Source organism: Babylonia areolata, chromosome 21, assembly GCF_041734735.1.
Source record: "Babylonia areolata isolate BAREFJ2019XMU chromosome 21, ASM4173473v1, whole genome shotgun sequence".
In the NCBI taxonomy this organism is placed as follows: domain Eukaryota; kingdom Metazoa; phylum Mollusca; class Gastropoda; order Neogastropoda; family Buccinidae; genus Babylonia; species Babylonia areolata.
The window spans coordinates 8,653,442-8,680,352 of NC_134896.1; the positions used below are offsets into that span (position 1 = coordinate 8,653,442).

Below are 26,911 nucleotides of genomic sequence, written 5' to 3' on the forward strand. Positions count from 1 at the left end.
GCATTGTATTGCGTATAGTATTTTCTGTTGTGTATTGTATTGTGTATTGTACCGTGTATTGCATTGTATTGTGGTATTGTATTGTACTGTATTTTGTATTGTGTATTGTATTGTTTTGTGTGTTGTATTGTTTTGTATCGTGTATTACCTTCTATTGTGCATTGTATTGTGGTATTGTATTGTGTATTGTATTCTGTACTGTATTCTTACTGTATTGTGTATTGTATTGTATCATGTATTATGTTTTGTATTGGTTTGTGGTATTGCATTGCATATTGTATTTTGTATTGTATTGTGTATTGCACTGTATTGTGTATTGTATTGTGGTATTTTATTTTGTATTGTATTCTGTACTGTATTGTGTATTGTATCATATCACTCTTTTTCTCTTAACAGATTTCTCTGTGTGAAATTCAGGCTACTCTCTCCCCAGGGAGCATGTCCCACTCGTTTTGGGGGTATTTTTTTCAGGCAGCAATTTTCCTTGTTTTGGATTTTTCTACAGAATTTTGCCAGGGACATCCCTTTTGTTGCTGTGGGTTCTTTTACATGCGCTAAGTGCATGCTGCACATGGGACCATGGTTTGTCATCTCATCCGAATGACTAGCATCCAGACCACCATTTAAGTCTAGTGGAGAGGGAGAAAATAGTGGCTACTGTGGGATTGGAAGCAGTGCGCTCAAAATCTTTTGCTTCCTAGGCGGACGCGTTTCCGCTGTGCCAACACTCCACGGGTGGAGTATTTTCCAGTTTGAACAGATTGTGTATGGTGTGTTTCCTGATTCGAACAGGTCATGGATAGTGTGTTTCCAAACATGGACAGATTGTATATAATGGCGTTTTTCCTAAGTTGAACAGATTGTATGATTATGGCATTTTTACACAAGTGAACACATTCTGTTAGTGTGTTTTTTCTATGTTGAACAGATTGTGTGTGGTGTGTTTCCTGGATCATGGATTTATGCTTTATTTTCAAGTTGGCTTATTTTAGCTTGGTTTGTTGAATTCATGGGGGTGGAATTGACACTCTGACTGTTAGAACCTTGGAGACTTTTAACCCTTTGATTGCTTAAGTGCTGAGATTTTAGCAAAATGAGATCATGTATGGCATGAGTTTGAAGTCAAACTCCTACTTTCTGTGTGCGTATTAGTGGTGTGGGCTGTTCTGCTGAACAAATTAACTCCTTCTGCCCCACAGCTACACGCCTGCTACATCTCCCCTGGACCAGCCCTACATGAGATCACTGCAGGAAAAACAGTGTGGTTCACTAAAACGGTGGAAATCGATGGAAAATTGTTGATTTAATCAGTTGAAGAAAGCTTCATTTTCATGCTTCTGGAATCTGCAAACTGTTCAGCGTAGAATGCCAGTTGTACCAAGCAAGAATAAACAAAACATTATAGTGTGTTGGTACGAGAATACTCATATTTGGTCCATGTAATCATGGTATGAGTTAACTCATACTTGGAGTGGAATGAGTTAATGCAGTCCCAGAAGGAAGAACTCCAGTTACAGAATGGTGACTGACATCCTGACCTGTAAGCTCTGTCTTATCTCAGGGAGATGACAACCCTTTTATTAAGCAGTCCACTCATCAAGTCTGAAAAAGATAAAAGGCCAAGATCTGGTCTTTGGCGGACATGAAAATGAAATGAGTTGGCAAAGAAATGCAAGAAAATGCCCGTCTGGTTGTAACGTCCCTTGTGTCTCTTTGTAGTAAATATATCAGCAGAAACTTTTTTATTAAAGAAGGAAGAAAATTTCCTTTTATATCTGTACACTTCAGTATCAAACAGAGTGACATTAAGAATGTATCACAGCACTGGAAAAAGTAACGGTAAAAGATTGTAAAACATTTTAAAGAGATAGAAAGGCACTTTACATTTTGATGATTGGAAATTAATTAGTTATTAGTGTTTGCTTACAACATGAAAATAATTTTCTCGTCATGGTCAATAATTTTATGTTCGGAAGCCTGTTGTTTTGAATCTTAGATGAACTAAGTCTGTTATGTTATTGTAGCACTGAGATACAAGGTGGTGAATTTTTCTTGTGCATTTTTCAGCCATCAATAAGTGAATCTCCAAACAAGACACCAGCAACGTTGCATGAACGGTCATTATCTTCGCCGATACCGGTCAGCGGAGGTAAAGTTTTGTGTGTGAACTTACAAGCAGGAAATTTGTGTGTGTGTGTGTGTGAGTTGTGTGTGTGTGTGTGTGTGTGTTTTGTCATTGACACATTCAATTTGTCTTGTTTGTGAGTGTTGATTATAGTGCTTTGCGTCGTTAATTTTGTAACCCATTTTTTTGCCCTCCCAATTTTGATTTTGATTTAAGTGCTCTGGTCACCTGTGCTAAAGGAGGCGGAACACATCATGAATACCCTTCATCATCATCATCACCATCATCATCACTATAATTATTATTATTATTATTGTCATTATTATTATCATCATCATCATCACTTTGAAGATGAGGAGTAATACTGAAATGTGTAGTTAATGCTGTGCAAATTCGGAGGAGTCGGAAGGAGATGAGAAGTAAAACTAACACATGCAGATTTGGAAGAGTGGGAACGAGATGAGAACTCAGAAGTAATGCTGACATGTTTAGTAAACACAGTGCACATTTGGAAGAGTCTGAAGGAGATTAGGTGTAATACGAACGTGTAGTAAATGCTGTGCAGATTCGGAAGAGTCGGAAGGAGATGAGAAGTAACACTGACAAATGTAGTAACACTGTGCAGATTCGGAAGAGTCGGAAGGAGATGAGAAGTAACACTGACATGGAGTAACACCATGCAGAGTCAGAAGGAGATGAGAAGTAATACTGACATGTGTATCTAGCCCTGTCCAGATTCGGAAGAGTGAGAAGGAGATAAAAAGTAAAACTAACACTTGCAGATTCGGAAGAGTCGGAAGGAGATAAAAAGTAAAACTAACACTTGCAGATTCGGAAGAGACGGAAGGAGATAAGAAGGAAAACTAACACATACAGATTCGTAAGAGTTGGAAGGAGATGAGAAGTAATACTGACGTGTAGTAAACACTAGAGTTGGAAGGGGATTAGAAGTAATACTAACATGTGCAGATTTGGAATAGTCAGAAGAGGACAAGAAGAAAAACTATAACATTCTGATTCAGAAGAGTTGGAAGATGAGAAGTAATACTGACATGTGTAGTTAATGCTGTGCAAATTCGGAGGAGTTGGAAGGAGATGAGAAGTAAAACTAACACATGCAGATTTGGAAGAGTCGGAACGAGATGAGAACTCAGAAGTAATGCTGACATGTTTAGTAAACACACTGCACATTTGGAGGAGTCTGAAGGAGATTAGATGTAAAACTAACACATGCAGATTCGACGGAATAGTCAGAAGGAGATGAGAAGTAAAACTATCACCATGCAGATTCAGCAGAGTCGGAAGGAGACGAGAAGTAATATTGACATGTGTAGTAAACGCCATGCTTGCAGATTTGGAAGAGACGGAAGGAGATGAGAAGTAATACTGACATGAATAGTTAACGCTGTGGGCAACACTCAGCTTATATCACAGATTGACAAAAGTTTACAGTTGGACCAACAGCAAAGTGAGAGCTGTATTACTAATGGTTTCTCTATTGCAATGGGAAATCATTTACAGCTTAGTCTTTCAAACTTGGAGGCAAAATTGCACTGGCTCTTAGTGCTGCAGCCTTCTGGGCTAGTTGGCCTTTGGGAACCATCCCAAGGCCGACTGTCCTAGAACCCTCTTGGCCGAGAGAGTGGGAATGTAACTAGGGCAAAACACTGTCCACTATAACCAAATTCCAGCCCAGATAGTTGGGACAGCAGTTACCTCCTCTGCTGTTCTGATGGTCATAGTCGAATATAAAATACTGACATGCGTAGTTAACGCCATGCATGCAGATTCGGAAGAGTCGGAAGGAGATGAGAAGTAAAATACTGACATACGTAGTTAACGCAGTGCATGCAGATTCGGAAGAGTCGGAAGGAGATGAGAAGTAAAATACTGACATGCGTAGTCAACGCCGTGCGTGCAGATTCGGAAGAGTTGGAAGGAGATGGGAAGTAAAATACTGACATGCGTAGTTAATGCTGTGCGTGCAGATTCGGAAGAGTCGGAAGGAGATGGGAAGTAAAATACTGACATGCGTAGTTAACGCCGTGCGTGCAGATTCGGAAGAGTCGGAAGGAGATGGGAAATAAAATACTGACATGCGTAGTTAACGCCGTGCATGCAGATTCGGAAGAGTCGGAAGGAGATGGGAAATAAAATACTGACATGCGTAGTTAACGCCGTGCGTGCAGATTCGGAAGAGTCGGAAGGAGATGAGAAGTAAAATACTGACATACGTAGTTAACGCAGTGCATGCAGATTCGGAAGAGTCGGAAGGAGATGAGAAGTAAAATACTGACATGCGTAGTCAACGCCGTGCGTGCAGATTCGGAAGAGTTGGAAGGAGATGGGAAGTAAAATACTGACATGCGTAGTTAATGCTGTGCGTGCAGATTCGGAAGAGTCGGAAGGAGATGGGAAGTAAAATACTGACATGCGTAGTTAACGCCGTGCGTGCAGATTCGGAAGAGTCGGAAGGAGATGAGAAGTAAAATACTGACATGCGTAGTTAACGCCGTGCGTGCAGATTCGGAAGAGTCGGAAGGGGGGCGGCAGGACTTCAGCCTGCCCAGCGACAAGGACTTCCTGCTAGGGGAGGGGGGGCTGCTGGCTCCCAACGATCACGGCGGCATGCGAGCCCAGTCCCCCTCCTCCGACAGGTCCCGCCTGTCCGATCGCTTTCACCTGCACGACTTCAACTTCATCAAGGTGTTGGGCAAGGGGAGCTTCGGCAAGGTGAGTTGTTGTTTGTTTGTTGTTGTTTTCTTCAGTGGTTTTTACCTTCTGTGTTATGTTGTGTGGTGTGGTGTTGGTGTGGTGTGGTGTTGTGTTGTGTTGGTGTTGGTGTGATGTGGTGTGGTGTTGTGTGGTGTGGTGTGGTGTTGGTGTGGTGTGTGTGTTGTGTGGTGTGGTGTGGTGTTGGTGTAGTGTGGTGTTGGTGTGGTGTGGTGTAGTGTGGTGTTGTGTGGTGTGGTGTTGGTGTAGTGTGGTGTTGGTGTGGTGTGGTGTGGTGTTATGTTGTGTGGTGTGGTGTTGGTGTGGTGTGGTGTTGTGTTGGTGTGGTGTTGGTGTGGTGTGGTGTTGTGTTGGTGTGGTGTGGTGTGGTGTGGTGTGGTGTGGTGTTGGTGTGGTGTGGTGTTGGTGTGGTGTGGTGTTGTGTTGGTGTGGTGTTGTGTGGTGTGGTGTTGTGTTGGTGTGGTGTGGTGTTGGTGTGGTGTTGTGTTGTGTGGTGTTGGTGTGGTGTGGTGTTGTGTTGGTGTGGTGTTGTGTTGGTGTGGTGTTGTGTTGGTGTGGTGTGGTGTTGGTGTGGTGTTGGTGTGGTGTGGTGTTGGTGTGGTGTTGTGTTGTGTGGTGTGGTGTGGTGTGGTGTTGGTGTGGTGTTGTGTGGTGTGGTGTGGTGTGGTGTGGTGTTGGTGTGGTGTGGTGTTGGTGTTGTGTTGTGTGGTGTGGTGTGGTGTGGTGTTGGTGTGGTGTGGTGTTGGTGTGGTGTTGTGTGGTGTGGTGTTGGTGTGGTGTGGTGTTGTGTTGTGTTGGTGTTGGTGTGATGTGGTTCCAAATGCATGTTTTACTGTGGGGGGGAGTTGTTTTGCCATTTGTGTGTATGTGTGTGTGTGTGTGTATGTGTGTGCAGAGTGTTCGCGAGTGTCTGTGCATTTGTGTGTGTGTCTGTGTGTGTGCGTGTGTAGGGATGTTTTCTAGATGGTGTTTTGGGTGGGTGGGTGCATGTCTTGCAATATTCAGTGAAGGTAGTGTGGGTGAGTGTATTCTGGCATGTGTTTTTTTGTGTGTGGGAGGGGTGGGGGTGGGGGGGATATGGAGGGGTGAAAGGGGAGGAGGAGGGGGGATGAAATGTGAAGTTCTTTGAGCAATATTTATGGCAAAAATGCTCTATAGGAATGTCCATTATCATTTTTGTTGTTGATATTATTATAATGTTATTAGAATTATTGTGTTGTGTTGTATTGCACTGTTTTTGGATTGTATCTGTTTCATTACTTTTTTTGTCGCAAACGACTTCTCTCTTCTGATGTGCTTGTCATCCCTACAGGACTGAAATGAACTCATCCTTCATGGTGTGTGTGTGTGTATGTGTGTGTGCATTTGACTCGACTCGACTCGACTCGACTTGACTTCATTTATTGTCATAAAATCCTGAAGGATTAATAGATATATGATGAAGAACAAAAGGAACAAAGAAATAAACGGTCATCTAATACGCATGCTATGAAATACATTTGTATGTGTCTGTTTGTGTGTGTGTGTGTGTGTGTGTGTGTGTGTGTGTGTATGACAGGTGATGCTGGCGGAGAGGAAGGGCACGGAGGAGGTGTACGCCGTCAAGGTGCTGAAGAAGGACGTCATCATTCAGGACGACGACGTGGAGTGTACCATGACGGAGAAAAGGATCCTGGCACTGTCAGCCAAACACCCCTTCCTTACCGCTCTCTACTGTTCCTTTCAGACAAAGGTCAGTGAAAACATGGCGTTGTCAGCTAAACAACCCTTCCTTACCACTCTCTACTGCTCCTTTCAGACAAAGGTCAGTGAAAACATGGCGTTGTCAGCTAAACAACCCTTCCTTACCGCTCTCTACTGTTCCTTTCAGACAAAGGTCAGTGAAAACATGGCGTTGTCAGCTAAACAACCCTTCCTTACCACTCAACTCCTCATTTCAGACAAAGGTCAGTGAAAACAATCTGCAATCACACTCCCATCATCCTCTCTACTGCTCTTTTCAAAGGTCAGTGAAAAGAATCTGCAATCAGTTTCCTTTGTTCTCTCTACCACTCCCTTCCGGCAAAGGTCAATAAAAGCATGGCGTTGTCAGCAAAAAGCAAAGTGCCCACTTCTTGCTGTTGTCTGCTGATCCTTTGAGACAAGGGTCAATGAAACAAGGGTCAATGAAACAAGGGTCAGTGAAATAAGGGTCAGTGAAATAAGGGTCAGTGAAACAAGGGTCAATGAAATAAGGGTCAATGAAACAAGGGTCAATGAAATAAGGGTCAATGAAACAAGGGTCAGTGAAATAAGGGTCAGTGAAATAAGGGTCAATGAAACAAGGGTCAATGAAACAAGGGTCAGTGAAACAAGGGTCAGTGAAACAAGGGTCAATGAAACAAGGGTCAATGAAATAAGGGTCAGTGAAATAAGGGTCAGTGAAATAAGGGTCAATGAAAACAATGTACAGTCACTGTCCTTTGATCTCTCAACTGCTCCCTTCAGACAAAGGTCAATTAAAACGTGGCGATGTCAGCAAAAAAGCAAAATGCCCCTTTCTTACCACTATCTACTGCTCCTTTGAGACAAAGCTCAGTAAAAAAAAAAAATCTGCAGTCACTGCATTGGACAAAATTCCTTCCTTTGTAAGTGGGATTAACAAGCACAGTTGCCCGAACAGCAGTACAGGAGTCTTGACATACGTTAGGTAGGTCTAGCTGCTATGTTATGCTGGGAAACAATGGCTGATGGATTATATTTTTATCACTTTTCACTCTGCCCTAGCAAACGCAATACTGCATACATTGAGTTGAAAAATGCATCAGAAAATAAAACCACCCGTGTTCTTTCCTCCGAATGTTTCCTTTTTGTGTGTGTAGGGCAGTGAGAGTGAAACTGAGTACCCGGAGTGGAGTAACCTTCGCTCTTCAAAACGCAGCGCGGTAGAAAAAAAGTTTGCCGACGTCTGCTTCTGGTCTGAGAGGGTTGGTGACAAAAATAGGTCACGGATATTGCTCCTCTCAACCAATCGACTTAATAGATATATAAATAAGAGATATGTTCTCTACGTTTACATGGGCTAAGTTTTGGATTGATATCTTTTATTCGATTTATAAAGAACATGGCTCAAAATTTACCCCTTTTTTTTTTTTTTTTTTTTTTGGGTTTTTTTTTCCACTCTACTGCTCTTCCAGACAAATTAAATCTTTCATTGAACCCACCACTGAAACGTTCATTCTTTCTTTAAAATGCTTTAGAAAAAGACCTGAAAGCTTTTTTAAGAGCAACGTCCGTTTAACGAAAAAGTGGAGACCTCATATTTTTTATGCCAATGATCAGCAAGATCTATTTTTAGAGATCTGTGGTTTCAGTGTTCAGATTTTGCTCAGATGTACCAAATATCAAATTCTGTCATATGAATTTAGTTGTTGAAATTCTGTTTTTTAAGATTATTAAAGGAGAAAAATGCAAGTTTTGATCGCAGTAGTCAGATTTGAAGCGGCATTTCAAATGACGAAGAGAAGCAGTAGAATTATTCAAATACCGGGGGAAATCAAAACCTTTTCTGGAAACCAGCTTTACATTATGTATTTTAGTAAGAATTTGAACAATAGGTTTCATAATTTTAGTCAATATTATCATTTTCTGTTGTGAAACAGTTTTATTTCCGACAAGAAAAACAGTCAAGAACTCTGTCCAAAAATCAGACGAATTTTTCAGTTAGAAGTTCAATTGGTCTCGAAGATCTATACATATATGTATGTTTGCATATTACAGAGAGAGAGAGAGAGAGTGTGTTCACAAAATGATTAAGCGGAGTTTAGAATTTCTAAGTTGATTTTGTTTATTACGTTCAAAGTAATATGTATGAGTGATGTGTATGCTTACAAGATGCGTGTGCATTTCCTGTTTAGGAATAATGTGTTCTGTTTTGTGTTGCCCAAAACAAAATGTAACATTATAGTTTCAAACAGGGCCAGTGGTGTGGAGTGGGGGTGGGGGTACGTACGTTTGTGATAGTGTGTGTATATTTCACCATTATATGTCTCCTTTTATGCATACTAATTACGATATGAATTGTTTGTATATGCCTAAAAGTGTTTGTATACATGCAGAAATGTTTGGGTTTTGTTTGTGTATGTGTGTGTGTGTGTGTGTGTGCTTTTTACTGTATTTTTGTGTACATACATGGGTGCGTGTTTGTTTGTGTCATATGTGTTTGTGTATGGTGTGTGTGTGTGTTGTGTGTGTACGTGTGTGTGTGCGCGCATGTGTGTGTGTGTGTGTGTGTGTATGCCATTTGCTGGTGGTAGATGTGATAGAGCATTGTCTTTATTTCTTGGTACCAGACTTTCATTGTAATGTCATTGCACAGCAGGCAGACATGCTTGAAAAAAAAAGGCGCAGTCAGTATCTTCAGCACGTAGTATTGAAGAAACAAGTACAAGATTTTGTGCACTTTTGTGCTTCTGATTTTCAAATGTTTGTAGTTACCTGAATGAGGAGATAGAGGCACACAGAGAGAAACAGAGAAACTAATCAAAATAATAATAATAATAATATTGGTATTTATATAGTGCTGAATCTTGTGCAGAGACAAATCAAAGTGCTTTCGCACCAGTCATTCACACGCATGCATAACTCTAAAACTGTAGAAACTAAAGACAAGGAAGGGCAGGCAAGGGAGGTTATTTTGGGAAGAGGTGGGTTTTAAGGCTGGACTTGAAAGAGCTGAGTGTGGAGACTTGATGAAGCGAAAGAGGAAGTTCGTTCCAGTCGCAAGGTCCAGAGACAGAGAAAGAACGGTGGCCAGCAGTCGAGTGTTTGAATCTGGGTATGTGTAAACAGAGTGGATCCGAAGCCATGGGTACCTTTGATGCTGTAAGATAAGATAAGATAAGATAAGAATAACTTTATTATCTCTAACTGGAGAAATTTGGTCAGGTGCATTATCACAACATAGACAAGTAAACAACATGGGGACCATAACTGTAAAAGTCAACAACAGCTTTTACGAATATTACAAAGATACAAATGTAAAAAATATCACATACACCATTTCATACATACATCCACACACTGCAGGTAATAACTAGTATTCTTAATGTAAAAACAAAAAGAATTAAGAAACATTATTTTAATATAATTATAAGCATAGCCTACTATACTGCACATTGATTATAATAGACAGATAAGATAAGAATAAAGATAAATTGTGGAAAACCGCAACTGGATAATCAGCACACACCCGCACCCACCCACCCCCCACCCACCCCACACATGTGGATTACTTGATTAAACAAGAGTAATGAACATGTATTATAACACTGTTGTTTCCTTTCAGCCTTTTTCTACTTCAGCACTGATACGGAGCATGCATTAGTTCAGCTGGATGTCTGTACTTAAGTACTGGTACAGTCAGCTCTGCTGATTAATAGTTAATGATGATGCATAAACAAGAAAACAGTCACACAAAGTGATGCATACATATTGATTTTGACTTCATGTTGGGAAAAACCCTGAAAAATATCTGAAAGGATAATCATTTTCATCATTAATGGAGCACATTATTGTCTTGAATAAAGCATATTTTTTTCATACCAAAAGCTGTCATTTATCAAGATATATGATTAATAGTTGCTGTCTTGTAAGTCTACAGTCTTTCCTGAACCTGAAAATATCTTAAATTATAATGTAGATGCAATAATTTTTGAGTTTCAGTCATTTTAGTAACACTACCATCAAAACTGCAGGATTGGACATGCAGAAAATACGCATTTCCCCCGGAATTTCTGACACTGGCATTTAGCCAGTAACATAAACAGTCAACTGAAAAAAAATCTGTGTCTGTGTAGATCATATATGAAGAGTTTTGACTATAAGAATGTATTAACTGCAATTCTACATGGGTTCCAAAATGCCATTTTGTGAGATTCGCTAAAATTGCTGATGTTTTGAAAGTTCATTACTTCAGTTTCTCAAAAAAACTGTTTGTGATATTGCTTTGAAATTTGGTGTGGCCGCTTACTGTATTGCACTCTTTCATGCTTTCTAATATGAGGCTTCTGCTGTGAGTTTGAAAATTTGGCTGGACCTACCTACATACATGTACAATGCTGCTTGCATACAAATGTATATAAAGCTTTGTGTTTGCATATTTGCAAACACATGCACATGCACATGCACACACACACACACACACACACACACACACACACATTCCAAAAACTGTATGTGAGATTTTATTATGTGTAGACTCGAAGTCAGTGTTACAAACTATAGAATCTCCAAATTCAAAGAAGCGAATTGAGATGACAATGGAAATAAAACATATTCATCAGTTGACAAAACAGGGCATTAATATAACTTTCTGTTGGGTACCTTCGCACTTTGGAATATCTTCTAATGAGTGAGTAGACCAGGCAGCTAGAAGAGCAGCACATAATTTCGAAGGAGCAGTACAACTTGACATCCAGTTAGATCTACATGAATGCTTTAGCTGTATAGAAAATATATCTAGAAATCGATTTAAGAAATTGCTTATCGATTCAAATAATCAATATTACCAGTATTGTGTAAACACAAAGAATGCAGCTAATCCCAAACATTTTCTAAATTTGACACCAAGAGCACATTCAAGACAAATCACAAGTCTAATGTATAGAATTCGTTTGAATGCCTTTTGTACAAAATGTTCTAAAAATATAAAATGTATGTGCGGTAAGCAAATAACTGTAAACTATCTACTCATTCATTGTCCTAGCATAAGACAGTTAATTCCAAAAGATGTAGTTGATGACTTGTTTACCAATATTCCTTCAGCCACTGAAAAGATTTTGAATGATTATTCATTGCTTAGAATGTTTTCGGAAATTTCAAACTCCAGTCCAGTTGGTATCCTCCTTTGTTGTATTCTAATTAATGTCGCTATTTATATTTACATTGTTGTAAGTTAATACTTGTTGATATGCATACATATATTCTTCTTCCTATAACACCTCATTCATTACACACCACAATCCCTTTAGCCTTTAATTTCTTATAGTGTACTTTTTCTCTACTACATAAGATGAACACTTTCTTACACTAATATACACATGTATTCCCTTTCCTTTATCCACTACTTTTCTCTTTTCCATCTAATAACACTTATAGGGAATAGACGTTAAACTGAAGAAAACACACACACACACACACACACACACACTGAGCTGTTCATTTTTTTAGATATCTGTATGTAGCTGCATGCTCAAATGCTTTCAAACAAACATCTTAACACATTCATGTACCCATACATACACCCACACTTGCTCACACTGTCTCTTCGAGTGTCTCCCTCCTTTTCCAGTTTTGTCAGGGTTTTTTTTAGATTTTGTTGTTTGTTTTTTGTTTTTGTTTCTTGCCTGTGTTGTGTTCTGTATTGCTGAGAACTGGAAACCAGTTTCTGTGGCTAATTTTGAGATGCTTTTGAAAACAGGAGTGCCTTGTCATAAGTTGTGGGTGTGTTTGTCTGCTCATGCAAGGTGGTGCTTTTTGCAATCAGTAGGACAAATAGTGATGCAGTTTGGACTGTTGGGTACATCTTCTGAACATTTGTAGGAAAGTATCAGTCGTCATGACCTTCAGATTGGTGAAGACCACTTGCGGCATATTTTACTGCGATAAAAATGCATTGGGGCAAAACGTGCAACATGCATATTGAGTGCATTGCGTGCTGTTACTTTCTGTTAACCCCTAGGCTGCCTATATGACAAGATAACTCGTCATCGCAAGCATGTACGCTTCGCTGCCACAATGACGAGATGACTCGTCATCAAAATATTCTGACTTTTCTCTGGTTTGCATTCAGTTCGTTGATAAAAATACTGGTAGCTTTAGGTTGGGGAATCTTTCTAGATTCTATTCATAGCTAGAAACACCATCTACATCATGAGGCAGTCCTTTATTTGAACATTTTGGTTGGGTTACTGTTGTAGTGTTTGCCTGGCTCCTTTCCTCACTCGCTCAACAAAATGTCGGACTGGCGCGGTGCTCAAGACATGCCATCGTGGGGAACTAAATCAACCAAGATTGCTTTCTTTAGATGATGCTCCGAAAGAATTGAAGCGTAAATTCGAAGGAGAAGACAGTGATGAACATTTATAGGACGATTTGATAGAAAATAAAGGGAGCAATCAAGAGAGTGGCCAAGATACGACTACCAGTGAGTGATGCCGGCTGTACAGCTGTAGCAGACAACAGAAAGCGACGAAATTATCAGCAGGACACAGTGTGAGCGATTTTCTTGGCACTCAGCCAACACGGTCTGATGAGAACTGGATAAAGTGACTGTGTGAGGGGGTGAAGAGGAGGGGGTGGAGACTGAGGGGCATGGCCTCACATCCATATTATCACTTGGAGAGGTCACAATGCATTGTGTATCTATCTCTTGTTAATTTTTTTTTAGTTGTGGTTGTTCTAGTATGATTTTGTGTGTGCAGATATCCATTTGTCCAGAAAATATATTTTAGTGGAAATTACCTGACTAATGTTTGTAATGGACAAGTTGAAAATGTGACAAAAAACAGTACACTGATTTCAAAACAACAGCATGTCACTAAAAATATATAAAATGGGAAAACATCATGTGTTTTGTATTCTTTATTCACTTACCTTTCAGAAAATATATACTTTTATGGGTCCTTTCTCCAATAACAGAGAGCACAGAATTTTTTGAAAATTCATACCCGTTTTTTGGGGGAAAAAAACCCCTGGCAAATAGATTTCACTTAAATCTTATTTTTCTGGCAGTGAAAGGGTTAATTGAGAAAGCTCCAGTGCCCTGAATGCATTGAAGACCCATAGAAATCTGTATCACATCTGATGTTACCATATCCATGCGACAGGTGTACTGGTGATCTAACAAACAGGTCTGTCAGTATTGTGGGTACTGCATGTCTGATGGAAATGATGACAGAATAGATTTACCCATGCAAGCAGTTTTCGAGAAGTTTCCAGTGGCAGTGATTAAGTGTTTTAAAGTGATATAAAGAAGATTCATATCAGTGATGGATGTCTGTTGCTGTGGTTAATGTAGTTATAATTTGATGGAAAATAACTGGGTTTTCTGTCATGTCTTAAAAAATAGACAAAGAACAAAGAACATTGTTGACAGAAAATAAGAAACTAAGCATAGCCAGGACTCTGCTTTTATTGTGGAAACAATTTATTTATTATTATCATTGTTATTATTCTCCTTATTATTTTTCTCATTTCTTTTCTTTCTTTCTTTATTCATTTATTAACTCATCTGTCATTTCTATATTCTATAATAAAACTGCACGCAGGAAAAAATACAAAAAAATGGGTGGCGCTGTAGTATAGCGACGCGCTCTCCCTGGGGAGAGCAGCCCGAATTTCACACAGAGAAATCTGCTGTGATAAAAAGAAAGACAAATACAAATATATATTTAGTTTATTTGTTTATCTATCTATTTATTTATTTATCTCTTTCTTTACTTATTTTATTTTCCCACAAGGCCCTGACTAAGGGTGTTGGGTTATGCTGCTAGTTGGATTTGTCTGAAGGTAGTGACACCTTTAGCAAGTGCACTGTTGAAACAAAATCACTGAAAGTGAAACAGGCACATGATTCCAGTACACCAGTAAAAGGTCTTCTGCTGTTGCTTCAGTTTATCTAATGTGTCTCCAGTATTGTTTTAGAAGCTGAGTATATGACCCTTGACAATGTTTTTTCATTGCCTGTTTAGTGTTACTATAAAATTCGGATCATCAGCTGCAACATTCCCTCAATTATGACCCCTGCGACCAAAATAAAGACACGGCTTGTTTGTGGATATTTCCAATTTTGTGGGTTTTCCCAGTGACACGTTCAGGTCAAATCAGATGTTTCCATTAGTCGCCAGTCTATTTTTGAATTCACACTGAGTTTCAAAACTTGTTTCGATTTTTCTTGAATTTAAAACTCATTGTAAAGGTGTGCTGTTGTTAACTGTTGACATTTCCCCCACCAAATCTACACATGGCCTTCATGAACATGAAACATTCAGTTGACTGCCCTTGCTCAGACAACTTCCATCATGCCAAAAACATGACAAAATGCTTATGATTCAGCTTTCAGGCTGAAGGCAGTCAAACTGGCCATTGAAAAGGGAAACCGAGCTGCTCAGTGAATTTGTGTTTTGACACACATGAGACAAGTTTTTGTGCCTGTTGAGTTTCTCACTTTCTGTGGCTAATTTTGAGACGCTTTTGAACTTGTTTTTATTTTTGTGTAAGATTTGCGGCTTATAAACTTCTGCGGTTTATGTGTTGATAAATTCCCAATTTAGAAACAAAAATTAGGGGATGAGGCTATATAACAATGCACTTATAGCCCGATTTCTACGGTATATGTCTTAACTTTCATGTTGGAACTGACAAGATTATATACAGTGACATTAATTTTTTCTGGCTGCAGGAGCGGTTGTTCTTTGTGATGGAGTATGTGAACGGAGGAGACCTCATGTTCCAAATTCAACGAGCTCGCAAGTTTGATGAGCCCCGAGCACGATTCTACGCAGCAGAAGTCACTTTAGCTTTGATGTTTCTACACAGGCATGGTATCATTTACAGGTGAGAGAAAAGTCATTTTAGTTGCTGTGTCTGTTCAGGGTGGTGTAGTTTACAGGTGAAAGTAGTTTTACTTCAGCACTGATGTGTCTGTTCAGGGTGGTATGATTTTACAGGTGAGAATAGTTTTACTTTGGTTTTGATGTTTCTAGAAACACAGGCATGGTATCATTTACATACATGTAAGAAAACAACCCTTTCAGGATTAGCTTTGATGTGTCTGTTTAGCTGTTCAGGGTGGTATTGTGTTAATGGTGAGAATCTGGATGTGTGTCATTCACAGGTGTGAATTATTTTACTTCAGCTTTGATGTGTCTGGTACAGGGTGGTAACATTTACAGGTGATAATTGTTTCCCCCTGACAGTTTTTGTTTAAAGGTTTCTTCTTCTTGTTGTCTTTTTTTTTTTTTTTTTACAAAAGCACCTACAGTGTCACAAAAAAATGTGTTCACTCTATTGACATGTGAGGTCCAACACACATAGCTAAACTTTTTGGGAGAGGGAGGAAACCCCCTCCCGCGAAGAAACCCCCTCCCCCTTTCTATACGGTAGTCTTATAGACCATGGAGGCACCAAGCAGTTGGCAACCAGCCTCCTCCATCCCATGTGGTTGTCCGTCCTTCTGTCTCACTCGGAGTTAGATCTGTCCACTCTTGAGTCGTTGTCCACCCATCTCTTCTTCTGCCGCCTGCCTCTTCTCCTTGCTCCCTGCAGGAAGGTTTTGGCCAGTTCTGACCGTCCCCACTGAGATCAAAGTGGAGTGATGGCCTTGAGGTAACGCATCCGCCTAGGAAGCGAGAGAATTTTAGTGCACTGGTTCGAATCACGGCTCAGTTGCCAGTATTTTCTCCCCCTCCACTAGACCTCGAGTGGTGGTCTGGACGCTAGTCACTCAGATGAGATGATAAACTGAGGTCCCGTGTGCAGCATGCATTTAGTGCAGGTAAAAGAAGCCATGGCAACAAAAGGGTTGTCCCTGGCAAAATTCAGTAGAAAAATCCACTTCATGCAGGAAAAAATACAAAAAATGGGTGGCGCTCTCAGTGTAGCCACATGCTTTACCTGGGGAGAGCAGCCCGCATTTCACATAGAGAAATCTGTTGTTACAAAAAAAGAGAAATACAAATACAAATCACTCACTCACTCACTCACTCATTCCCTTGACCACTGGGGTCGTTGGGGGGACATGAGAAAGATGTCATAGCTCACCACGCCATTCTGTTGGCAGCTGTCGTGAGGAGGTCTGGCATTGTCATTTTGGTCCATTCCTTGACCAGCTCTTTCTCTGCCGCCCCCGTCTGCGCCCTCCCTCTACAGTCCCTTGCAGGATGGGTTTGGAGAGGGTGTTATGTCGTATGACATGACCAAACCATGCCATCTTCCGTCGTTTGACAGTTGCCAGCAGTGGTTCTTGGGGCCCAACAAGGTTGCTGACCATGTTCCGCACATAGTCATTGGTCTTGTACTCCTTGTACAAATAGAAAACCTTTATTATGTTTTGGTTTAAATAATCTTAATTGTTCAACAATACGTACGATTGCAATGTAAACAAAGACAAAGGAGCATGACCAATGTTTTCTTTCTCACAAGGTCAGTAGTGGCTCAGGTTTCTTTTCTTTCTTTGTTTTCTCTCCAGAGATCTGAAGTTAGATAATATTTTACTGGACGCGGAGGGCCACTGCAAAATTGCCGACTTTGGGATGTGCAAGGAGGGCATGTTTGAGGGGAAGCTGACTCAGACCTTTTGTGGCACACCCGACTACATCGCTCCGGAGGTGAGGGTGAAGTCTTGTACTGTTATTGTATTGTATTGTTACTGTATTTATTGTTATTGTATTATGTTGCATTGTAATGTTATTGTATTGTTTTTGTATTGTATTGTCAGAGTGGTTGTCCCTGGCAAAATTCTGTAAAAAAAAAAAAGGAAAAAAAAAAAGAAAGAAAAGCAAAGCACTTTGATAGTAAAAAACAAAAATACTTGCAGACAGGAAAAAAGAATGAAAAAAAAAAGGATGGCGCTTAACTGTGGGCTTTCCTCCTGAAGACCGCAACCCAATGTGACTTTGTATTCTTATTGTATTGCATTGTTATTGTATTATTTTGTTGTTATTGTACTGTGGTGTTATTGTAAAAACTGTGGGACCTTAAATCTTTAAAAAAAAAAAAAAATTAATTAATCCTTATCATAGTGTCATAGTGCCTTTGATTCTGTTCCTTTCAGATCTACAAGACCTGGACATGACACCTCATTGAGACCATAGGACCTTATACCTTTTTTTTTTTTTAAACCCATATCATGGTGCCTTTAACCCTGTCCCTTTCAGATCTTACAAGAGCTGGAGTATGACGCCTCAGTGGACTGGTGGGCGTTGGGCGTGCTGATGTACGAGATGATGGCGGGGCAGCCTCCCTTTGAAGCTGACAATGAGGACGACCTGTTCGAGTCCATCCTGCATGACGATGTCCTCTACCCTGTGTGGCTCAGTAAAGAGGCCGTCTCCATACTGAAAGGGGTGAGTAAGGCGCGGCCCCCGCCCATCACTCAGCTTATATCACAGATTGACACAAGTTTACGGCTGGGCCAACAGCAGAGTGAGAGCTGTATCATCAGTGGTTTCTCTAGTGCAGTGGGAAATCATTTACAGCTTAGTCTTTTGTGAAGGACTCTGACTCTCAGACCAGGAGGCAAAATTGCACTGGCTCTTAGTGCTGCATTTTTGGGGGCTAGTTGGCTTTTTGGAACCATCCCTAATGCTGACTGTCCTAAAAAACCCCTTGGCCGAGAGTGAAAAACTGAAAAAAATTGTTGTGATGGTGAAAAATGATGATAGGTGGTGTAACATCAAAGGTACCTGAAAATGAAGATAAAACGACGTCTCGAGTGTTAAGACTCTTTCTCAAGTGTAAAGGTGTTGGCAGGCCACAGTAGTCCGTAGGAGGTGAGTTCAACTCGGTGGCTGGAAATTGCAGTTCAGCTCACGGACTTTATGTTGAAGGAGAGGAGAGGGAGTGTGAGGGGGGGGAGGGGGGGGGGTGCTGTGCAAGGTCCAGAAGTCCACCACACTTATTCGTCTGTTGTGATGGTGTCGCAGTTCATGACCAAGAACCCTGCCAAGCGTCTGGGCTGCGTGAAATCCCAGGGGGCAGAAAAGGCCATCTTCGTCCACGCCTTCTTCCACCAGAAGATTGACTGGGAGGCACTGGAGCAGCGGAAAGTCAAGCCACCGTTCAAACCCAAAATAGTAAGTGGATTGTTTTGTGACAGACCGTGGACTACTTTTTTTGTGCATATAAAAACCTGTCTTCCATTCAAGCTCAAAATAGTAAGTGGATTGTTTTGTGACAGACCGTGGACTACTTTTTTTGTGCATGTAAAAACCTGTCATCCGTTCAAACCCAAAATAGTAAGTGGATTGTTCTGGACAGATTGTGGACTACTTTTTTTGTGCATGTTAAAACCTGTCATCCGTTCAAACCCAAAATAGTAAGTGGATTGTTCTGGACAGATTGTGGACTACTTTTTTTGTGCATGTAAAAACCTGTCATCCGTTCAAACCCAAAATAGTAAGTGGATTGTTCTGGACAGATTGTGGACTACTTTTTTTGTGCATATAAAAACCTGTCATCCATTCAAGCTCAAAATAGTAAGTGGATTGTTCTGGACAGATTGTGGACTACTTTTTTGTGCATATAAAAACCTGTCATCCATTCAAGCTCAAAATAGTAAGTGGATTGTTCTGGACAGATTGTGGACTACTTTTTTTGTGCATATAAAAAACCTGTCATCCATTCAAACCCAAAATAGTAAGTGGATTGTTCTGGACAGATTGTGGACTACTTTTTTTGTGCATATAAAAACCTGTCATCCATTCAAGCTCAAAATAGTAAGTGTGGGGTGAACTGGATTGTTCTGGACAGATTGTGGACTACTTTTTTGTGCATATAAAAACCTGTCATCCATTCAAGCTCAAAATAGTAAGTGTGGGATGAACTGGGTTGTTCTGGACAGATCATGGACTACTTTTTTTGTGTGTGTAAAAACCTGTCATATGTGGAGTACTTTCTCTGTGTGTGTATGTGTGGACTACTTTTTGTGTGTGTTATTTTGTGATACGTGGACTGCTTTCGTGTGTGTAAGGCCCTGTGTGTAGAGTACTTTATCTGTGTAAAAGTCTTGTGATAATATGTGGACTACTTTTTGTGTGTTGAAAGTCTGTGATGTGTGGACTTTTTTTATGTGCTTAAAAGCCTGTGTAGACGTTTTTGTGTGTGTAAAAGTCATGGACTTTTTTTTATGTGAAAGTATGTGACATGTGGACAACTTTTGTGTGTGTTAAAGACCAGGGATTAGTTTTTTTTTGTTTATGTAAGCCTGTGTGTGGATTACATTTTCTTTGTAAAAGTGTGGTATGTGGACTGGTTATGTGTGTGTAAAAGTTTGAAGTATATACAGATGGTTCAGTTCTTGATAAACAACCAGGCATGGGCAGCATTGATAATTCCGTCATTAAAAGTAGAGAAGAATTCTCATAATGATTTCTCTATATTCACAGCAGAAATGGGGTTAAATCTTCCTTTACCATATTTCAAGTGTTATTTTGTGTGGAATCTTGATCAGTACTACAACCATGTCAGTAAACAGAAACAGGAGTCTGAACCTGTCAGAGAAAATACCAGCTGCAGATTGCACAAAATAGTTCGTATGTTTTCTTTTGAAACAAAAGGATATTACAGAAGCAGAAGACCCACCAGTCTTATATACAGACTTCGACTGGATGTGATAAGAACAAAATATACTTCTAAAGTGACATAGCGTTTGTAGTAATGAAATCACCCCCATGCATATCATCTATGGATGTGAACAGTTCAAAACATATTTACCTCTTTCATTTACAAAATCTGCAGCTTCCATCATTTGCCTTAGAAAGGTTTTCTGTGACAATCAAGTTGTGTTTAAAATTGTTCAGATTTTAATTAGGAGCCCCACTGGCTCTTTCTTGCAAAATGAACACATACACACACACAACACACAACACACACACACACACACACACACACACACACACACACACACACACACACACAACACACACACACACAACACACACACACACACAACACAACACACAACACACACACACACACACACACAACACACACACACACACACACACACACACACACACACACACAAAACACGCACACACACACACAACACACACACACACACACTCTGACCCCAGCTATCCCTTGTACTGCTGCTGCTGCAGAAATCCAAAGTGGACGCCAACAACTTCGACCGCGACTTCACCTCGGAGGAGCCGACCTTGACCCCTGTGGAGGTGGCGGTGGTCAAGGCCATCAACCAGGAGGAGTTCCGCGGCTTCTCCTTCATCAACCCGGACTACGGCAAACTCCAGCTGGAGGGTGCAGGCATCCTCTGAGCCAGGCTGACAACGTCGTTTGTCCCACTGGGGGTCGGGGGGGGAAGGGGGGGTGGGGGGGGGGGGCGCTTTCTTCTTCTTCTTGTCCTTTTCTTTGTCTTTCTTTCTTTCTTTCTTTTTTTTACTTTGGGTCTCTATCTCTTGTCTTCACTTCTTTGTTTTCTTCCCATCTCCCTTGAGCTCTTGTCACACCCAGTGGTTGGTTGGTTTTTTTTAAAAGTTTTTTTTACTTTTTTTTTAATACCCAACATGAGCTTTTGTCATGACGGAAGAAGAAGAAGGAGCCAGGAGGAAGAGGAAACGACAGATAGGTTTCGGTGAAGGAAGTGGATGTGTGGTGGGGGAATGGGGGGGGGGGGGGGGGGGGTTGTGGTGGGGAAAGGGGGGGGGGGGGTTGTGGTGGTTCAGACAGCAGCAGGTCTGAGCGATGATGAATTGTGTCTCAGAGGAGGAGGACAAAAGTGTGGTGGACGTGATGGTCTGACAGTCTGTCTGTCTGTCTGTCTGTCTGTGGTGGTTCTGATCATCGGACGGAGGGTTCTCCAAGGACATGTCCTGCGTCTGTGTAGGCTCTGTTTTTTTTTGGGTTTTTTTTTTGGTTTTGTTTTTGTTGTTAGTGATTCTTCTGATCCCTGCGTTAGCTTCGTTGCGAACTTTTTTGTGTTCATGATGATGGTGATGATGACCACCCCTGCAGTAGATCCCAGGTGGGGTGTGGCTGTGTGACTCTCCTCGTGCCCGGGACTGAAGCATCTCAACAGTACTGTGTGTGTGTCTGTGTGAAGGGCATGTGTGTACGTGCGTGTGTGTGGGTGTGTGGGTGTGTGCACATATGTATGCTTTTTTTCTCCTTTTTTTTTTGTTCTCCCTGTTTTGGTGTGTGTATGTATGTGTATGTGTATGACTGTCTGCCTGTCCGTCTTTGTGCGTGTGCATATGCGTGTGTGTGAATGTGTGTGTGCGTGCATGTGTGTGAATGTGTGTGCACACGTGTGTGTGATGTGTGTGGATGGAAGGAAGTTTGTGGCCACCAGGACATCCAGTAGATGACATGCCAGTTGTTTTGTTGTTGGTGTTTTTTTTTTTCTTTAAAATTCCTGAGTAGGAATGACAGGTTGTTTTTTTTTTTGTTTTTTTTTTTAATCAGCCAGACAGAAAACATGGCAATGAGGGGGAAAGAAGTGTGGCGTGGATTCACCTTCCTGTTTCTACAGTCTGTTTGATTTGTAGGTCAGCAAAGACAAAAGGGAACCCAGGCAGTGTTAATTGTCTTGCTATTGTGAGCAAAAAAAAAGAAAAAGAAAAAAAAAAGTTAGCATAACAAAAGATGAAAAAAATGCAAAGATAACACTAGGTTTGCTTTTGCTTTTTCCTGCCCCATTACCCCCCACCTGCCCCCCCCACCCCCACGCCCCTCCAAGTGTGTTCCATGTCAGTATTAGCTTTTTTGGGGGGGTCTGATAGGTTCATCATGTTAACATACAGGTTTTCTTCATTAGTTGGAGACATCAAAACAGCTTTCTCTCCAAGGCAGTGGGTCTCTCCACCTGCCGTTCCCCTAAACCTCTCAGTTCTTATGCAAACAGTGTAAAACGTGGGGCTCTTCGCAGTCAGAACGTCAGCGAATGTGTGCGTTAGTTGGTTGCTGCAGTTCAGCTGATGGGGAGTTGAGCAAGTTGTGTGTGTTAGTTGTTGATTCGTTTTCTGTTTGTGTGGTGTTTTTTTGTTTGTTTTGTTTTCTTTTTTAGTTGTTGTTCATTAATCCTTTTATTGTGCTTCGTTGTCTTTCATCTTTTTTTTTCCTTTGAACTTGTTTTTTTTTTTGTGTTGATTATTCATTCAAGTATTTGCATTCAGGTTATGATTTAATACCTTCAACACAGTTTGCTTCTCTCATGTACGTCTTTTTCCTTGTGATCCCCACGTCCTTCAGTATGTTTATGGTGTTTTAATCAGAACTGTGTGCATATGTGCACACACACACACACTCTCTCTCTCTCTCTCACACACACACACACACACACCACTTTTCTCAAAACAACGTTTTGCTGATTTAGTATGTCATCGCAAAATGCTAAATTAATGAAAAACACAGAAACTTTGGATGTGGAAGTAAACACACAGCATTCACTGTCTGTCTTTGTGTGCGTGTATTTCAGCGAAACATCACTGTGCTCATGTGTGATAATATTGATGACATTAATCCATTGTGTGTGTGTGTTTGAAAAGGAAATTGTGGTCCAGAAATAGCATTAGATCTAACATACTGTGAACCACATAAATTACCCTCCTCATCCTCTGCTTCTTCAGTTTTCTGCACGCCTCACTGGTTACATTTCAGTTGCTGTCAAAAAAAGGCGTTTCTGACGGGCACAATAGCCGAGTGGTTAAAGCGTTGGACTGTCAATCTGAGGGTCCCGGGTTCGAATCACGGTGACGGCGCCTGGTGGATAAAGGGTGGAGATTTTTATGATCTCCCAGGTCAACATTTGTGCAGACCTGCTAGTGCCTGAACCCCCTTCGTGTGTATATGCAAGCAGAAGATCAAATACGCACGTTAAAGATCCTGTAATCCATGTCAGCGTTCGGTGGGTTATGGAAATGAACATACCCAGCATGCACACCCCTGAAAACGGAGTATGGCTGCCTATATGGCGGGGTAAAAACGGTCATACACGTAAAAGCCCACTCTGTGCATACGAGTGAACGCAGAAGAAGAAGGCGTTTCTTTTTTTTGTTTAAAAAAACAACAATTGTTTACCATAGATTTAAAAAAAAAAAAGATTCTTTTGTCTTGACATAGATTTCAATTGTTTTTCTTCCATGTTTTCTTGAGCTACTTGGCATGATATTGAAGTCAATGAAATCAGGAGGGTTGTTAGAAATGAGGTGTGTTTTTACTTTCAGGTTGCCACTCTTTCTCGTGTGTCTACTGTCTGGCTCAAATCTTTCTGAACGAATTGTGAATCAGATTTGTATCACATCATGGTTGATGTTCAAACCTGGAAGTATGACAGTTTGGTACTTCAGCTTTTCCAGGGATGGTTTTCAGAACAGCACTGCACTGGCTCTTAGTGCTGCTGCCTTGGGGGCTAGTTGGCCTTTGGGGACCATCATGTCCTCCTCCTGGCCAAGAGAGTGGGGATGTACCGGTAATCTGGGCAAGGCACTCTCCACAATAATCAAATTCCAGCCCAGATATTCTGGTCAGCAGTTGCCTCCTTTGCTGTTGTGATGATGGTGGGTGGACAAGACTGACTTTCATTCAGCTGTTTCAGGTTTTTCACATCATCCTGGCTTACTGGCAGTATCATTATCAGCTGACGATTTTGCTGTGAGTAATTTAAAACAGCAGATTGGAGAGGGCATGCATCTCATTTCTAAGTGTCACTGACCAAGTTTGCTGAATGGAAACCAGATTAGAAAGCCTCCTCCGCCATACCCACCTCCCGCCTCTTTGCCTTCATTGTCTCCCCTTGTTGATGATCACTGTTGTGCAATTTTGATTAAAAAAAAAAAAAAAAAAAAAAAAAAAATCTTGGAAGAACGAAAAAATTCTGAAAGCATCAGACACAGCTTAGTGTAGATTTTTTTTGTTTTAAATAATGCTTTGACATTTCGATGCTTCAGATTGTGTGTAGTGTGTGAATGTGTATGAGTCAATGGTTTTGTCATTTTTTTTTTTTTTTTTTTTTTTTTTTTGTGCTTGCTTTTGTTTGTATTTCAGTTATGGGACTATCGTTGTGTCAGTCTCTGCCCTGGAGCTTCACACAAAGTGTTCTGATCGATCAGACTGGTTAGTTGTACCTTGCTTCTTTGTTGATATTAGTTAAATGACCAAAATGTGACTGAGTGGACAGTGTTCGTACACAGTGATACCCACAGTGGTTAATGCTGTGGTACACACACACACACACACACACACACACACACACACGACATTTGGAGTTTGAAGAAAAGCAGCATAGGACTGGTGTGTGCAGGGGAATTGCTGATTCAGATTGATTTTGAGAACGTTCATGGCCCATCTGTTGAGAGCAAGGTTAGCTTTCAAGACAAAGATATCCAACTTACAAACCATGAATTCATTCTTTGGCCATTTTTATCATGGCCTTGGGTGGGACTGAGATTATTGTCACTGAATGTGTCAGGATATTTTGACAACCGTTCAGGGTGTCTTTCTGATCTTAGAAAAGTGAGCTTCATCGGCGTGTTTTTGAATTAAAACAAAATTATCCAAAGATTTTCTTACACCTTTAGTTTGAAACATGTGTGTGAAGTCAAGTTGTTTTTGTTGTATATATATATTTTGGGTTTTGTTTGTGTGGTGTTGTCATGTGTTCACACACATAGCAGAGCTCTGGGAGTGTCAGGAAGGTCACAAAGTCAGAGAGTTATTATTTATTGGTGGTGTCATGGTGGGTGGGTGGGTCGGTTGATCGATCATGACTGGAAGATTGGATCTGGTTGTCTCTGGTTCTGTGAGATGTCAGCTGAATGCACTGTGTGTGGTCCTGTTGGCAGTACACTGAAGACTTTTCTTTTGGTGTTTTTTTTTTTTTTCTTCTTTTTTTGTTTGTTTTGTTTTGCTTTTTTCTTGCTTGCAGAGGGGTCTCTGCCTATGGATGACATGTACCCTAAGTTTACAGCTGTTTACACACTGATAATTTACACAGTACTTTCTAATGTGTTCTTCATATACTTTTTGAGGGGTGGGGTAGTGGGACGTATATTGGGGAATTTTGTTTGTTTGCCTCTTTACGCATGACATTCAACTTTCTGTTTGGTTTTGCCTGTTAAAACAGTTGAGATGCAAAAGGTTTTTGAAGCAATAGGTGGAAAAATAATGTGGTTAGGTGGCATTTGAGGTGAGGCATGCATGCACCAAGAGGCGCCAAGAGAGAGAGATTCAAGATTCAAAAGATTCAAAAAAACTTTATTGCTCAAGGATAAAGATTTTAGGCATTGCCTGGTCTTCCAATCTGTCCTTGTGACAATAATAACAATAACAACATTAACGATAAGGACACAACAATAATACTTTTGTTAACACTGCTACGTCTACTGCTACTACTACGAATGATAATCATCATCATCATTGACATTGTAAAAAGTAATAAAATGAACGCATTCACATTGACCCACTCCCACCTCCACATGCACACGCATGCACATGCTCTCTCCACCCAACACACACACACACACACACACACACATGCACACACTCTCTCCACCCAACACACACACACACATGCACACGCTCTCTCCACCCAACACACACACACACACATGCTCACGCTCTCTCCACCCAACACACACACACACACACACACACACAGCATGGTGTGCTGTTTTTTGTGGGTGACAGTCACTGACTTGTGGAGTGGAAAGCTAGCTGAAGAATGACACGGTGCTGAATGAAAACGGCTCCAGTTAAAAAAAAGCACCTGGAACCTCTGTGAAACCTTGCAGAAGTGTTCCTTGCTTTGTGGGGGTGCTCTGATGTTCAGAACTAAACTGGTTGCTGCTTGTCTAACGATGATGATGGGTGTCATGGGCACATATTTCAGTCATTAACAAATGGAGTGGAATGTCACTTCAACTGAAAACATGCATTAACTTTTAGTTCATTTAGAAAAATTTTAAAAAATCAACCAGATGATCCCTCTTTTTGGGGTGGAGTGTGGGGTAGGTTGGAGGGGTGGGGGGTGGGGAGAGGTGAGGGGGAGAATCAACTTTGGTGAAGGACATTTTGTTTCTCCAGGGATCCTATGATTATTGTGGAAATATATTTGTTTAGCATCTTTTATGCAGCTGAATAAGAATAGAATATATGTAGAGAGAGGGAGAGAGAGAAAGAGAGAGATTTCCTTAGTCATTGAAGATTTCTTGATCATATGGCTGGAACAAACAGTAGTAAGCAAACAAAATGAATGTTTTTATTATATATGTGTGTATGATTTTAAAAAAATATATACATATACATGTTGTTTTCTCTTTACTTTCTACAAACACA

At 40.7% G+C, this 26,911-nt stretch overlaps 1 protein-coding gene across 1 annotated transcript in view; it reads left to right on the forward strand.

Annotated features, from left to right (window-relative positions):
- The window catches only part of LOC143296032 (calcium-independent protein kinase C-like), a 41,219-nt gene extending 20,313 nt beyond the window's left edge, over positions 1 to 20,906 (forward strand). The window contains exons 9-16 of the mRNA XM_076607777.1: positions 2,068 to 2,149; positions 4,650 to 4,858; positions 6,417 to 6,590; positions 15,300 to 15,454; positions 17,088 to 17,226; positions 17,776 to 17,964; positions 18,544 to 18,693; positions 20,722 to 20,906. Coding sequence (XP_076463892.1) covers positions 2,068 to 2,149; positions 4,650 to 4,858; positions 6,417 to 6,590; positions 15,300 to 15,454; positions 17,088 to 17,226; positions 17,776 to 17,964; positions 18,544 to 18,693; positions 20,722 to 20,895 — 1,272 coding nt within the window. The 3' untranslated portion in view covers positions 20,896 to 20,906. The remainder of the gene's footprint in view (positions 1 to 2,067; positions 2,150 to 4,649; positions 4,859 to 6,416; positions 6,591 to 15,299; positions 15,455 to 17,087; positions 17,227 to 17,775; positions 17,965 to 18,543; positions 18,694 to 20,721) is intronic.
- The last annotated feature ends 6,005 nt before the right edge of the window (positions 20,907 to 26,911 follow it).